Source organism: Perognathus longimembris, chromosome 8 (assembly GCF_023159225.1).
Source record: "Perognathus longimembris pacificus isolate PPM17 chromosome 8, ASM2315922v1, whole genome shotgun sequence".
Lineage (NCBI taxonomy): Eukaryota > Metazoa > Chordata > Mammalia > Rodentia > Heteromyidae > Perognathus > Perognathus longimembris.
In genome coordinates, this window is record NC_063168.1 from 59,798,472 (window position 1) to 59,812,645 (window position 14,174).

General features: G+C 45.9%; 1 protein-coding gene across 1 annotated transcript in view; it reads right to left on the minus strand.

The window, feature by feature from the left end:
• Window positions 1-7,715: 7,715 nt before the first annotated feature.
• Plb1 (phospholipase B1) overlaps window positions 7,716-14,174 on the minus strand; it is a 103,227-nt gene continuing 96,768 nt past the window's right edge. The window contains exons 51-52 of the mRNA XM_048353206.1: window positions 10,108-10,182; window positions 7,716-8,484 (exon numbers count right to left, since the gene is read on the minus strand). Of these exons, the coding sequence (XP_048209163.1) occupies window positions 8,281-8,484; window positions 10,108-10,182 (279 nt within the window). The 3' untranslated portion in view covers window positions 7,716-8,280. The remainder of the gene's footprint in view (window positions 8,485-10,107; window positions 10,183-14,174) is intronic.

The window sequence follows — 14,174 nt, forward strand, 5'->3', positions numbered from 1 at the left end:
AAGGAAGGCAGCAGGAAAACACACGGCCACAGCTGGGCAGTTTTGTTCTGCACACAGTGTGCCTCTACTGTATACCAAGTGTTAACTCAGCTGATTCCAGTGCTCCCAGCCTTAATGGGTTTCCAGGCACAGCAGTTCAACAGGCAGGTGAGGAATCTATCTCACAGGAGCTGGTGGCACTTTGAATAGCCATTGTTCTGGGCGTGTCCTTGCAGTCATCCAGGAGAGCATTTGTCCCAGGGTTGGTTATGACCGTGGCCTTGGCCTCCATTTCTTTGTGATGTCCTGGGTTGTATCTGTTAGTTACTGCCCCACCCCCACTGTCTTGTAGGATGCTTGGCACAATGGAGGTGCATTGGAATGAATGGTCCAAGGATCTAGTGAATGAACTGAATGGAGAGTCTATCGAACACTATGGAAAGTACCCCCAGAGGCCCGGGCTTTTAGCTCAGGCGCAGCACATGATATTAGTGCTCCCTTGAATTTGAATGTGCAACTTATTATACTGAGGATGCTGTTAAGTTCCACACAGGCCTTACCTCAGAGGTCATAAGGAAGCCTGAAGGTCAAAGTGGAACTCAGACATGACTGCAATTGACTGGCCCAGTGGTTTAGGGCTCGACAGAGAGAGAAGGCTAGCATGTCCCCTTCTCCCTCCTCCCTCTGCTGGCCCCTGGGCTAGTGGACAGTAGGAGGATTGTGCTCTACTGAGCCCTCCTGTGACCAAAGCCTTCCAAGGCAAGCAAGGCTAAGGACTGTTTTGCCAAGGGCCTTAGCTGTGGCCTGGGCTCTTTGAAGCTCAAGATTCCATTTCTAGCTTGGACACAATTCCTGTGATTTCAGACAGATCCATTTATTCCCTTCTGGAATCTCTTCCCAGCTGTGTATACCACAAGTGTCTCATTTCTACCGTGGCGACTCCTGCCACTTCTGCCATGGCCTCTCTTCTGCCAGCATCTCCAGCATCAGCTGCAGTACCCTGACCTGTGCTTATATAATGCTTTGGTAGTTATTGTACATCTGTCACATCAACCTATGGCATAGACTGACTGGCATCTATATCTGAAGGAAGAATACGGGCCAAACAAACGAAGACCTATGATATCGGAGGTTCCTCAGCCAGTAAACGTCAGGGCTGCATCTCAAGTACATGACCTTTGATGGCAGAACAAATACTGTCATTCACCATTCTGGGGACCCACATTCTTTGCTGTTCCAGTCTCCTCTTTAATTCTGTGCAGAGGGCAAACTGTTCCTCTCCTGGGTACTATGTTCCAGCCAGAGAGGGCACTCAGACTCCCTGGTTCCAGTGGCCAGCCCTGTCTAGTTTAGAACCAAATTTCAGTGCCAAAGCAGCAGGCTCAATAGGTCACTTCATTCAACCAAAATCTTAATTCAAGAGGATGGATAGGGCGGTAGTGTGTTGGAGATGTCACTGCCACTTTATAACTTTAGTTTGTACAGACAGCCTTTGAAAGACATTTATTTGTCTCTGAAAATAAATAGATAAAGCAAAAATCCTGTCACCACCCCCATCCTGAGCCTGTGATGTGGGCAGAAAGATGCTAGGTCATAAAGTACAGCTAATAACTACCTAGCAGTTGTTATGACAAAGTAGACATCCAACAAGTCCATAATTCTTTATTTCATCTCAATCCTTCTAAGGCCTTCTTTTAAGATGTGCAGGACCAGTATTATTATTTACACTTTATAGATGGGAAACTGAGGCTCAAGGAGGTTAGGAGCTTGGCCAAGGTCACAGATCTAGGGACAGAACGCAAATGGTCCATCTCCAAGCTTGTGGTGTTTTTCTTGGACACAGCACTGGGCATGTTGTGCTGGCTGCCTTAATACACAGTGTCACCATTCCAGCAGACACCTCCTCAGCTCTGGCAGATTTACTACCAGTGATTTATCATTGCTTATTACCAAAAAATGCAAGCCTTTGGGGAAAAAAATCTGAAAATCACCCAACAAAGTGCCCCAAATGCTGTCAGGATTATTATTTTTTTTTTTTTTGGCCAGTCCTGGGCCTTGGACTCAGGGCCTGAGCACTGTCCCTGGCTTCTTCCCGCTCAAGGCTAGCACTCTGCCACCTGAGCCACAGCGCCCCTTCTGGCCGTTTTCCATATATGTGGTGCTGGGGAATCGAACCGAGAGCTTCATGTGTAGGAGGCAAGCACTCTTGCCACTAGGCCATATTCCCAGCCCAGGATCATATTTTGATAATCAGAAGGAAAGCTTGACTAAAAAGAAGTTGATTGCCAACTAATTAGTAATAGCTAAAGTTCCTAGATGCTTTGTGTGTGGTAGGCCATGCTGTACGCCTTTCCTGAGGATAGCCCCATTTTCTCCTAACATGTATGAAGTATGAGGCAGAGTACCATGGTTTCACAGCTTCTGGGATGTTTTCCACAAGGAGGGCTACCATGGGGACAATTCAAACAAGTGCTTACGTTGTCTTATCTCTCTAGGGGATTTGAGGTCTATAGAGATCTGAATCCTATTCTCAGCCGTGTACCAAATTATAAAAATAGAACTGGGGGGTTGGGGAAAATAATACGTCCCTATATAAAGATGTATCATCCATCTACTGGTCCCACTAGGTGAGTTTTGTGTTTTTTTTCCCCAGCAAGTGGAAAACAACGTAGCTGCCCTATAGGCCTCCCTCCTGGCCTCTTCTCTGGGCTGGGGCATCTTTGTCTCAGGTAGTTGATACCTGCCAGTTGTCTCCCTTTTCCTGCCCTGGGACTCGCAGGCAGAGAACAGAGCTCTGTCACTCTGGCACCAATTGGTCTGGGCATGGATGGTTTTGTGAGTATGTGACCTGTGAGTCCCACGGATGTAAAAAGGCCTCGTGCTTGGTTTTATGCTTTTCTAGCACATCTTAAAATGCTTCATCAGTGTGCAACAAAAGGTTCTGTATTTTAATTTTTTTAATTTTTATTTTGTTTATTTGCATTTGGCTTGAACTCAGGGCCTGGGCTGTCCTTGAGCTAGCATTTTACCACATTGAACCACAGTACCACTTACGGTTTCCTGGTGGTTAATTGGAGATAAGAGTCTCCTGGACTTTCCTGCCTGGGCTGGGTTTGAACTGTGGTCCTCAGATCTCAGCCTCCTGAGTAGCTAGGATTACAGGCTTGAGCCACTGGCACCCAGCTCTGTATTTGTGAAGTACACATCTAGTTTTAGATCTAGGCCAGGATAGGATAGTCTAGGCAGGCTTGGAGAACTTATTTCAGCTAACAGCCAACCTCAGGCCAGTTGCCACCTTGGAATTCAAGTCTAGAAATAAACAACTTCAAGCTCTAGACTTACAAGGCCCTGGCAAAGTTGACAGAGAAGACAGCTGCCTTCTAGGAAATAAGGGGTGAGAGCCTGCCTTCCTTTAATGCCTGGGTTTTCAGTGTGGCCCAGGCAAGATGGTAGCATGTGGAAGCTGCGCCATTTGCCTCTTTCTTTGACCCTTCTGGAACATCAGTAAAGGCAGGTTATTCCAAATTGAATTTCAACAGTGAAATTGAACACGAGTGAGAGCTTGTCTTTGGCTGTCCTGCCCTCCCTGAGTATGGCCCAGGGTTGTCACCTTGGTTGTTCTACCCAACAGAGAGGCCTCTCTGGAGGCACCAGTATGGGGCCAAGTCTTTGCTAGAACACAGAGGACCAGCATCCCTGTTCTCGGCTTAGGTTAGAGATGCAGGGGAAGCCAGAGTACACAATGCATTGCAGAGGCTGGGATGCGCAGATGACAGATATGCTATCAGCGCAGGCTGCAGGGATGAGAATGATTGCAGCTCCCATCTAGCAAACACCTGCTCCATGCCAGATCCCTTCAGATGGCTTCTTATTTAATCCACAGACCTTTGGGGGTAAGCATCCTCCCATTTTATTACAGTTAGATAAACAGGGTCATTTCTAATAACTCAGAATCAGAATCCTTTAGGGATTTTTTCCCCCTCATCTAATCTCCAACTCCCCAGCTCCCTAAGTCACGTGATTCTTCAATCAGCTACTGTGCTGACAGTGGTATAAAAGTATACAAGCATGTACAGGACATTACTATTGGTTTATGCATTTCCTGTGCTGCACTGTGCATCATTATTTTAGTGCATATTTCTCTTCTTTTTAAAACAATATGCTTTGTAAAACAATATGCTATGTTATGCTAGCAACAGTCCCAGCCCCATTATACATTTTGTGTTTACTGCATCTCCCTCCCTTCCTCCCTCCTTCTCTTCCTCTCTCTCCCTCTCCCTCTCTCTTTCCATCTCTCTCGCCCCCTCTCTCTTCCCTCCCTCCTCTCTCTCCTGCCTCAGCCTCCTGAGTGCTGAAATTATAGACATGCACTCCCAGGCCTAGCTTTACACCGTCTCTTGATTGTATCAAGAATCCAAATCAGCTAATTGGCTATACCATCTAGGTTTGCACGAGTATACTCTATGATCATACAATAAAAAAATCACTGAACCTCTCCCTATTGTTAAGCAACAAGCTTATAATCTTTTAGTTACTATTATATGGTATGTTGTAGGTTCAGTCTTGCTCATTATGATATCTCATTTGTAAGATTTTTTTTCTTCATTTTCGAATTAAAAGATTATTAGCTCCTATAATTACACATACACACTAGCAAAATAAATCTTAGTCTCTAAAGTTAATTTCTGAAACCAGAGGTTATTAACCAGAGATAGTTTTATTTAAACCAATTGGAAGCAGAGGAACGAAGGTACCCTTATTAACTTCAATCTTTTCTACATCTTTATTTCATGTGACAGTCATTTGCAATTTGGTCCAATTAACTACTTGGATCAGTTGCTATTTTCTATGGTAAGGTTAGTTCCCTACCTTGGCCACTAGTCTTCATTTTGAATTCATAACCTCTATTGTTTAATGAAAAAGAAACTCTTCTCTGATTCTTGGTTTCCTCCTCTGTAAAAAGACGTTGATGACAGAGATGTATGGAGTTTCTCTGTTGTGCACTGTGGTACTTGGCCCAGTGCAAACACTCTATGTCAACTTTAACTTTTCTAACTAATGCTTATGGTCCAAAACAAAAGTAGCCTGGTATTACAGCTATTATATCCATAGGGCCAGTACTAACGTCTTTCCTTTTTCATGATAGTCCTCTGGTCCACTTGGAGCATCCATCCTTGTTTTTCCAGCTCTCCTGTCATCTCCTGTTTATACCACACTCATCCATCTGTCACCTAGATGAAATTTCTCCACTCTCAATGGCCCTTGGGCCATCTAACCAAATCATCTCTCCATCTCTCAGAGCTCAATTAAAGTTCCAGAAGCCTTGATGAAAGATTTTGATTAGTTTAATCTACAGGAATTTTTCTTTTCTTTCTTTTAGCTCTCTTCCTTCTTTTTTTCTTTTCCTTCCTTTCTTCCTTCCATCCCCTTTCTTCTTTCTTTCCTTCCTTCCTCTCCCTCCCTCTTTTTCTCTCTTTCTTTCTAAGTCAAATGCCTCTTTGGGCATACTACAGAGCATAGCTTCCTCAGGATTTGGTGGCTTTGTTCACGGTATGTCTTGTTCACTGTGTTGTCCTAACTACAGTGAATTCTTTCCTAAAAGAAAACAACACAGCACACATCCAGTATAGACAGCTTGAGTGCCCCTTATCTGTCATGCTTAGTGCCAGAGTTAGTTTAGATTCTAGATTCTTTTCTTTTGGTTTTTTGAATATTTGCAGTTCTGTGGAAGATGTCTTGAGGATGACACCCAAGTCTAAACATGATATGTGTTTCTGCTTCCTGTATACCTCATGCATATAGCCCGAAGGTGGTTCTAGACAATGTTTCAGTGCACCTGTGTTTTGACTGGAACCCAACACCTCGGGCAATGTGTGGAATTTTCCACTTGCGCTGTCAAGTTGGTTGAGGTTTTGGATTAGAAATGTTCACCCTTCATAAAGCTATCAGTTGAAGCAGCTGCTCTGCATATGCCTTTAATTTTGCTATTTAGAATAAGGCAGGTGGAAGTTGGAGCCTGGCTTGTGGTGCTGTTTCCCCAGAGAGAAGTTTTTCTCTTTGTTTCTGTCTAGCCTAGGATCACTTGTTAGATTTTCTCAATCTGGATTTCTAGGGAAGAATAAATTATCACCTCCCCCCCCCCCACAGCCCAAGTAGAGGTGGATTTGGAGTCCTGTCTCTTGTTTCTGTGAAGTGGGGGCAGATATTAGAGGAGTGGGAACTTGGAGGAACCCAAGAGATGTTTTTTTATTTTGTTTTGTAGAGGACTGGGGGTTGAACTGAGGCTTGCACTCCAACAGTTGAGCCACAGCTCCACTTCTAGCTTTTTGGTGGTTAATTAATGATAAGAATCTCATAAACTTTCCTGCTTTGGTTGGCTTCGAACCTCAATTCTCAGATCGTAATCTCCTGGGTGATGAGAATTACATGTGCCCAGCAAGAGGTGTGGTTTGGAACCCTTAAATGTAATGGGTTATCTTTGATGTGTCACTTCCTAAAGCCAGAAGCACATCTCCAATGTCTGACTCAGTCACAGCACTTTTGAATTCAAAAGAAGAAGTAGGGGAAAGTATGTTATCATTTATCAAGGCGATTTGAAGCCCAGGATGATGCTGAAACAGTGAGTTCCCATGAAATAACTAAGATGGTGAAGCCTCACGAGAGCAGAGCAGATTCTTCAGCCATCAGTTCCTGCCTAATCTCCTGGACCTGCCTCTAGGTCTCCTGCCCCTCTCCAACCCTACAACTTGGGCCCTGTCCCAGCTTTCCACAGAAGATAAGCCATTTTCATTTGTGCAGTATTTTAGAGCGACAAAGAGCTCATCAGTTTCTCATTTTTTCAAAAGTGCTGTGAGCTCAGCAAAATGGATATACTTACTCGTTTTATAGACATGGAATTTGAGAAATTAGGGCTCAAGTTGGTGAAGGGAGTTAATGCCTTTGAGGGTTTTAACTGAGGTTCTTAGTCACTGTAGGCTTTGGGGCCAAGAGAGACTTGAATGGATAGAGCTGAGCACTGGTGGCTCATGCTACCTCAGGAGGCTGAGATCTGAGGATTGCAGTTCAAAGCCAGCCTGGGCAGGAAAGTCATAAGACTTTTATCTCCAATTAACCACCTGAAAACAGAAAGTGGTGCTGTGGCTCAAAGTGGTAAAGTGTTAGCCTTGAGCAAAAGAGCTCAGGGACAGTGCACAGGCCCTGAGTTTAAAAAAGAAACTGACCAAAAGAAAGAAAGAAAGAAAAGAATGATGTTTATTTTCCTGGAGTCTTGTTTGTTTTTATTGAGGTGAAATTTACATTGAATACATGTGATTAATTGAAAACAAACATTTCAGTGGCAAATACTGTCTCCATTTCTGGAACACTTCATTGCTTCCTCCAGGGATTTTTGTACAGAGCAGAAAGGAGAATCGCAGGCCTTGCTCCTAGCATGGCTCTCTGAGAAGCAGATTATTTTCAGACTCTTTCTAGCTTTCTCTCAGAAACCTGCTACTGTACAGCTAGGAATTTTTGCCTACATTTAGCATTAAGGAAATCAGGTTGATGGAATATGATATATTTGTGTCCTAATCTTATTTATTTATTGCCAAAATGGCAGGTTAAAATGGCTTTCTTTTAGTGAAGCTTTTCCCAGGTAGCTTCTTGTCTTTTCTAAAGCAGACTCATCTTCCTACAGACACCCAAGACTCAACTGAACACTATGGTATGGCCTCTGTGTGTGTGTGTGTGTGTGTGTGTGTGTGTGTGTGTGTGTGTTTAAAGGAGTTGTCTTCTCAACCAGGCTGTGACAAGCATAGCCTGTGAGGAACCACGATGCTTTCCATTCTCCTAGGCATCAAACAAGACAGTAATGAACATATCCCAACATCCTGGGTTGAGTTGCACAGGAGCCAGCCTGCTCCAGAATGCCCGCTACACCTTGGTGTCGTGTTTGTCTTTCTCTTTACACTGTGGTTTGCCGCAGTGCTGAGATGGAGCTTGTCTGGGCTCTGGGCTGGTCACTTGGGCAGCTCTGCATGAGACACAGGACCAGACAGGCTCTGGCTCCCACACCCGTGCACTTGACAGAGGGAGGGGTGAGGACTGCAAGTATGTGGGGTCAAGAACAGAATGGCTCTGGCCTCTCTTGAACTTGGCCAAATCTTGGAGCACAAGCCTAGAAGCAGCTTTGGTCCCAAGAAGTCTGGACGGTCCCCTCTGGCTGTTGATGTCGCCAGCTGGGAAAGCAAGGCTGTCTGTGGTGGCTGGGGCTGTTGAGGAGTGTGTGGCTGCAGAATCGGATAAGGATCAGCTCATGGGGGCCTAGAAGCTGGTAGTGCTCCGGCCTGCTGGAGGGTCTTCCCTTTGGTGACCTCTCAGGGCTCTCCACACTGTCATAGTGAGGATACCCACGACCAGGCCACCTACTGCTGCAGTTGGCACGGCCCAGTAGAGCGTGTGGGGGGCTTCTGCAGACTGGTCTGGGAGTAGCCCACTATTCTGAAGGGTGTAGAAGAAAGGGCTATCCTAGAGAGGAGGGAAGAGGGGTCAGAGGTTAAGAAGATCCACCAACCCATCCATCTACCTAAGTCTCCCTCACTGAGCGGGAACAATCAATCATCTTGTGCACCTTCACAGCTGTTCCTGTTGTAAATCTCCATTCCTACTATGCTAGGACCTTCTGTGTGAGGTCAGGAGCGGTCTCTCAAGTAGCCAATACCCAGCAATACCCACCTTTTGATTTCTCACCAAAATCTCCTTTCCTATCAAATCTGATCTTAAAACATTTGGAACTGATAGGGGATCATTACTGGGAGAGAGTCCCAGGGAGATAGCAGCGCTCCCACCTCGGTCTTCCTAGTCCCTGCTGGACAACTATGACCAGCCTCCTGTTTAACAGTGCCCAGGGATCAGGGGAGGTTGATGAGGTAGGACCACTGGTTCTATGGTGGCTTAAAGAACCCAACGTGAGAAGGCCAGGAGGGGAGGCACCTAGGTCTGCCTTTACGAGGTCCTTGCCTTCCATCTCTTTCAGCGGACACTGATGAGTTGCTGCTCTGTGGGGCTGAGGCCAGGAACTGTGATGAGTACTTGAGGGTTGAGACGGAATGTCTGTGCTAACTGCCCAGGAGGGAGATGAGACAGGCAGAGACACAATCATGTCATAAAGGAGAATGGGTGCAAGTAGAAAAGGGAGACCAACATAGGTGTGGCTGGGGATAGGAAGAGTAAGATATGATGGAACTGTAGCCCAGGGAGGACGATCCTGGGCCCAGGAAGAGATAAATGTTTCCATAGGCAGAGAAGAGGGTGAGCTGCAAGGGGCAAATGGCAGAAGTAAAAACACTGACTGGGAGCCAGTGGCTAGTGGTTCACGCCTGTGATCCTAGCCACTCAAGAAGCTGAGACCTGAGGACAGCAGCTTGGAGCCAGCATTGGAAGACAAATCTGAAACATCCCCAGTGAGAAAAAGCCAGAGTGGAGGTATGACTCAAGTGGTAGAACACCAGCTATGAGCAAAAAAAAAAAAATCCAAGTGAGAACCTGAAGCCCTGACTTTAAGGCTCTGAGTTCAAGTCCCCAGTATACACACAAACGGCCTGTGCAAACATGGGACTCAACTGGGACATAAATTCATCTGCCATGAGTGTAGAGTATATACTAGCAGGAGGGCTTAGGGCAAGGGGGACCAGGCAAGGATTTCGGCAGCCTTGGCCAGACTGGAGTTGTCTGGCAGCAAATACAGGATGATGGGGACACAGAGAGGATTGCTAGGGTGACAGCTTGGGACTTTGTAAGTGGTTCAGGTGAGGGCAGTAGGCATGGAAAGGGAGAAAGAGAAAAAGACACTTTGTCTTATTTATCTTTGCCTCCCTGTCACCAGCCTTTAGTATAGTGCTCCATATGAGAGAGCTTGCATGCAGGAGTAAGACATGAGAGCAGAAAGACTCCTTAGGAATTATGAGTGGTTTAAGGCACTTGGCTACTGCTCACCAACCTGCCTCTCTTATCGACTCGTCTCCCTTTTCTACTCTGTAGCAATAAGGAGAGGGGAGAGCGGAGAACAGGTATTCCTCCATGTAGCAGAACACCTCCCCCTGCCCCATGATACCAGATATCTTATCCAGGACAGTTGGGGTGGTCACTCACAGGAGATGGACACTTCAGTTTTGCTCGGCTGTAGGTAAAGTTGTTGGAGGTTGTCTTATGGCCCACTGGTTCCAGCTAGATTAAAAAAAAGACACCTTGATTTCTTGGGCTGGGGATATGGCCTAGTGGTAGAGTGCTTGCTTTGCATACATGAAGCCCTGGGTTTGATTCTCCAGCACCACATATATAGAAAAAGCCAGAAGGGGCGCTGAGGCTCAAGAGGTAGAGTGCTAGCCTTGAGCAAAAAGAAGCCAGGGACAGTGCTCAGGCCCTGAGTCCCAAACCCCAGGACTGGCAAAAAACTAAAGAAAGATGGCTCATGTGGATTTCCCACTGGAAAGATAGGATGAAACTGGGAGTGTAGTGAGGCCTGTGGCTAGACCAGCATCCCTAGCCAGAGCTGGACCTGATTTTGGACCCACAGAGAGAAGAGTCAGTCCTAGCTGGGTAGGACCCTGAGCCGAAGCTCCCTGCATTTATCAGTGAGGATACCAAGGCTCGGGAGAGATTGACCAATCCAGAGTCCTCAGTAAGTTTCTAGAAGGGTTGGGACCAAGAATACTCATTGCCTGTTTTCTCTTGTGGGTGGCTGTGATTGCAGACACTGTCTTTTCAATTTGATAAAATGGTGATAATCATATTTACCAACTTGTCCAAGTGTGTGGAGCGAGTCAATTTCAGGAGAACTTTGAAAACATATTGGTTACCATGACATCCTTACTACAGTTGGCTTGCCAATTTGAAGAACTTGGAATTTTCTCACTTGAACTATTTTATGTGGTTGTCACATAGATGAAAACATTTACTCAAAATATCCCTGGGGACAACTGTGGTTCTGTGGGGCTCTGCTGAATATTTTCCGCCCCAGGACCCCCTAAGAATGAGAAGCGACTGCACCCCATCCTGGAGTCTTTAGCCAGCTGCCTATCCCCAGAGAAAAGAGCCAGTAAGAGGAAGAACAGGCCTGGCACTGACCTAGTTGCAGGTTCTGTCCTGAGCATCAGGTTTGTACCCATCCTGTAAGATGCTTCCTGTCTGGCCACCAGGGACATTCAATGAGGGAACCCTGAGTACTCAAGCCACACTGCTTAGCACACCGGCTCACAACCTCACTGCTGTCTCAATGCCTTTCCAAGCACTATGAAAGGAGGGAGTATGGCTCTCACCCTAGGAGACATCATGGTGATTGCATTCTTGCAGGGTGCTGGCTCTGCCAACAATGACTAGGCAGTGCCAGTCAGGCAACTTCCCCAAGGTTGGAGACAGGTGTTAAATACTGTCCTGAAAATTCAGCATATGGCTGTTAGGAGCATCTGGGGAGAGGTGGACATGGCAGCATGTGTGAGCCCTTGCAAGATAGTATTTTCACTTTCTTAGATCTAAGAACACACATAGCTGAGTTCTCGTGTAGTAGAATGACCAGGGACTGAATGAGGGACAAGGTCAAGTTGGCTGATTCTCAGGGATGTTCCAGAAATGAATTGGCTCACAGGAAGCCTGTGATCCATGCATTTGATGAGTGCATCAATTTCCCCTTCCTGCTGGTTCTTTCCCATCAACACATGCCTACTGCTGTCTCTAGTCTCTTCCATGTGCCCATTCATTGCCTCATATTCCTTCTGATACCTTAGTTATAGCCCCATAGATTTCTTCCAGGTTTTCTATAGTCACCTGCTGCCATTTCCAATGTCCTATTCCCTTACCTGGTATGAATGGGACAATGGCCTCCATTATTTGATAGTAGCCATGGTCAAGGTCACCAACAACCTCCACATGGCCAAATTCAGTGTTGTTGTCTTTGTCTTCAACTTGCTTGGCTTCTCAGTAGCATTTGTCAAAGTTGTCCCCACCCCACTTTGAAACAGTAGATGTGACTATCTTTACATTTCTTCACCGCACCACTCTCTAAACTGTGTTCAAGTTGGGACAAATGCCCTAGGGTCAGCTCTCAGTAAGTCCCATGGTTTGGAATACCTTATGAATGCTAATAATCCTCTAAAAATCTCCAGTCTGACCTTGACCCTACATAACACTGTACCCAATGCCTGTGTGTGGTTGTCTAATAGGCAGTTCCCATGGCTCGTGTTCAAAATAGAACTCGATTTTTTTTTCTACCCATCAACCATTAACTGCCAACCATCCACTCTGTTTCTTAGATTCCAAACCAAGAAACTATCCTTTGTTCCTGTTTTCCCTTATCCATCAGCCAATTCCAAACACATTCTAAATGACCACATCCCTCTTCCCTGCCATAACCTTAGTCCCAGGCACCTTTGAGTCTCACCTGGCTGACAGCAGCCTCCCACTGTTTTTCTCTTTGCACAGCAGCAGAGGGTAAATCAGAGCATGTCATTCCTGTTTGAGGTCAGCTGAGGATCTGCTCTCTACCTGCCTCTATGACCTTGTTCTCTTGCTTGCAGCCCACACTGGCCTGGAAACTCCTCAGAATCTTCAAGTTCATTCCTGACCCCAGGCCCACTTGGGTCCTAGTTCCTCTCCCTGAGACATCAGGCCCCCCAGACCTGAAATTTAGGTTTCAGTTCATATGTCATGACTTCAGTGTAGCCTCCCTGTTTCCTACCACTATTTTATGTTCATCCCCACTTGACTTTTTTTAATTTAAATTTTTATTGGTATTATAAAAGTGATATACAGAAGGGTTATAGTTATATAAGTCAGGCAAGGAGTACCTTTCTTTTTGGACAATGTCACCCTGTCTCACTCTCTTCTAGTTTTTCTCTCCTGTCCCACAACTTTTTTTTTTTTTAAACTCTGAATGTGGTCAGACTTTGCCTTATTGACTTCTTTGTGTACGTGTTGATGATCAGTCCCTCCTTCGCATCACTATCTGCTCCATAAGAGCATACAGGTTCCTTTCCTTTACACTGTGGAAGCCTGGCGCCTGGAACAGCAGCTGCCACACAGCAGTGCTGGGTAAACAGTTATGGGATGGATGAATGGAGAAATGGGAGTCACTAAGACCCGAGTGGAGAAGCTCAGAGCCAGAAGGTCTAGAACAGGAAGCAATGATTTTTTTTTTCCCCCAAGAGCCACCTTTCCATAAGCCAGGCACTGTGGATAAAAACAATACACTTAATGACAGGACTAGACTGGGAGAAATGGAGCTGGCAGCCACGGATCTGTTCTGAGGATACACAGAAGGCCACCACAGGAAATGGCACATGAACTGAGAATGGCACTCTGTGTAAAAGGGACAAAGAAAGCACGGATCCAGAGTGTGAAACTGCATGAGGTGGAGGTGGGGAGCTGCAAGAGTCACAAGACTACAAAGTGAAGGCAGAAGCTGGGACCATGGTAGCCAGAGAGTTGAACCAAGCCAAGGGTCTGAAGGCTTTGTGTGTTGGGCTAAGGGTCCTGGCCATCTCCTTTACAGTGGGGGCATTGGAGGTTTGAAGGTAGGGGAATGATTTGGCCAGGTTTTTTTCCTTTCCCTTCCTCCCTCCCTCCCTCCCTCCCTTCTTTCCTTCCTTCCCCCCCACCCCCCCTTTTTTTTTTGCCAGTCCTGGGGCTTCAACTCTGGGCCTGCACACTGTCCCTGAGGTTCTTTTTTGCTCAAGGCAAGCACTCTACTACTAGAGCCACAGTGTGATTTCTGGCATTTTCTGAGTAGTTTATTAGAGGTAAGAATCTCATGGACTTTCCTGCTTGGGCTGGCTTTGAACCATGATCCTCAGATCTCAGCCTCCTGAGTAGCTAGGATTAGAGGTGTGAGCCATTAGCACCTGGCTAGGTTTTCTTATATAGAGACTTTTCAGTTACCCTGTAGAGAATAGGTAAGGCAGTGGTTCATAAACCCTGCCCGTTAGAATCATCTGAATAATTGTCAAAATCTCTGGGGACAAGCCTAGCCAGGCACTGGTGTGTTTTTTAAAGTACATATAGGAACAAGTAAAATCAAAAGTAAGCAATCAACCAGTCTAATAAAATGAAGAAACACATTCCCAGTACTTGGAAGCACCTCCCCACCTCGCCTTTTTTCTAGAACATTTGCTCCCCATAAGAGAGACCCTCATGCTGACTTCTAGCACCATATGACAGGATGCTTG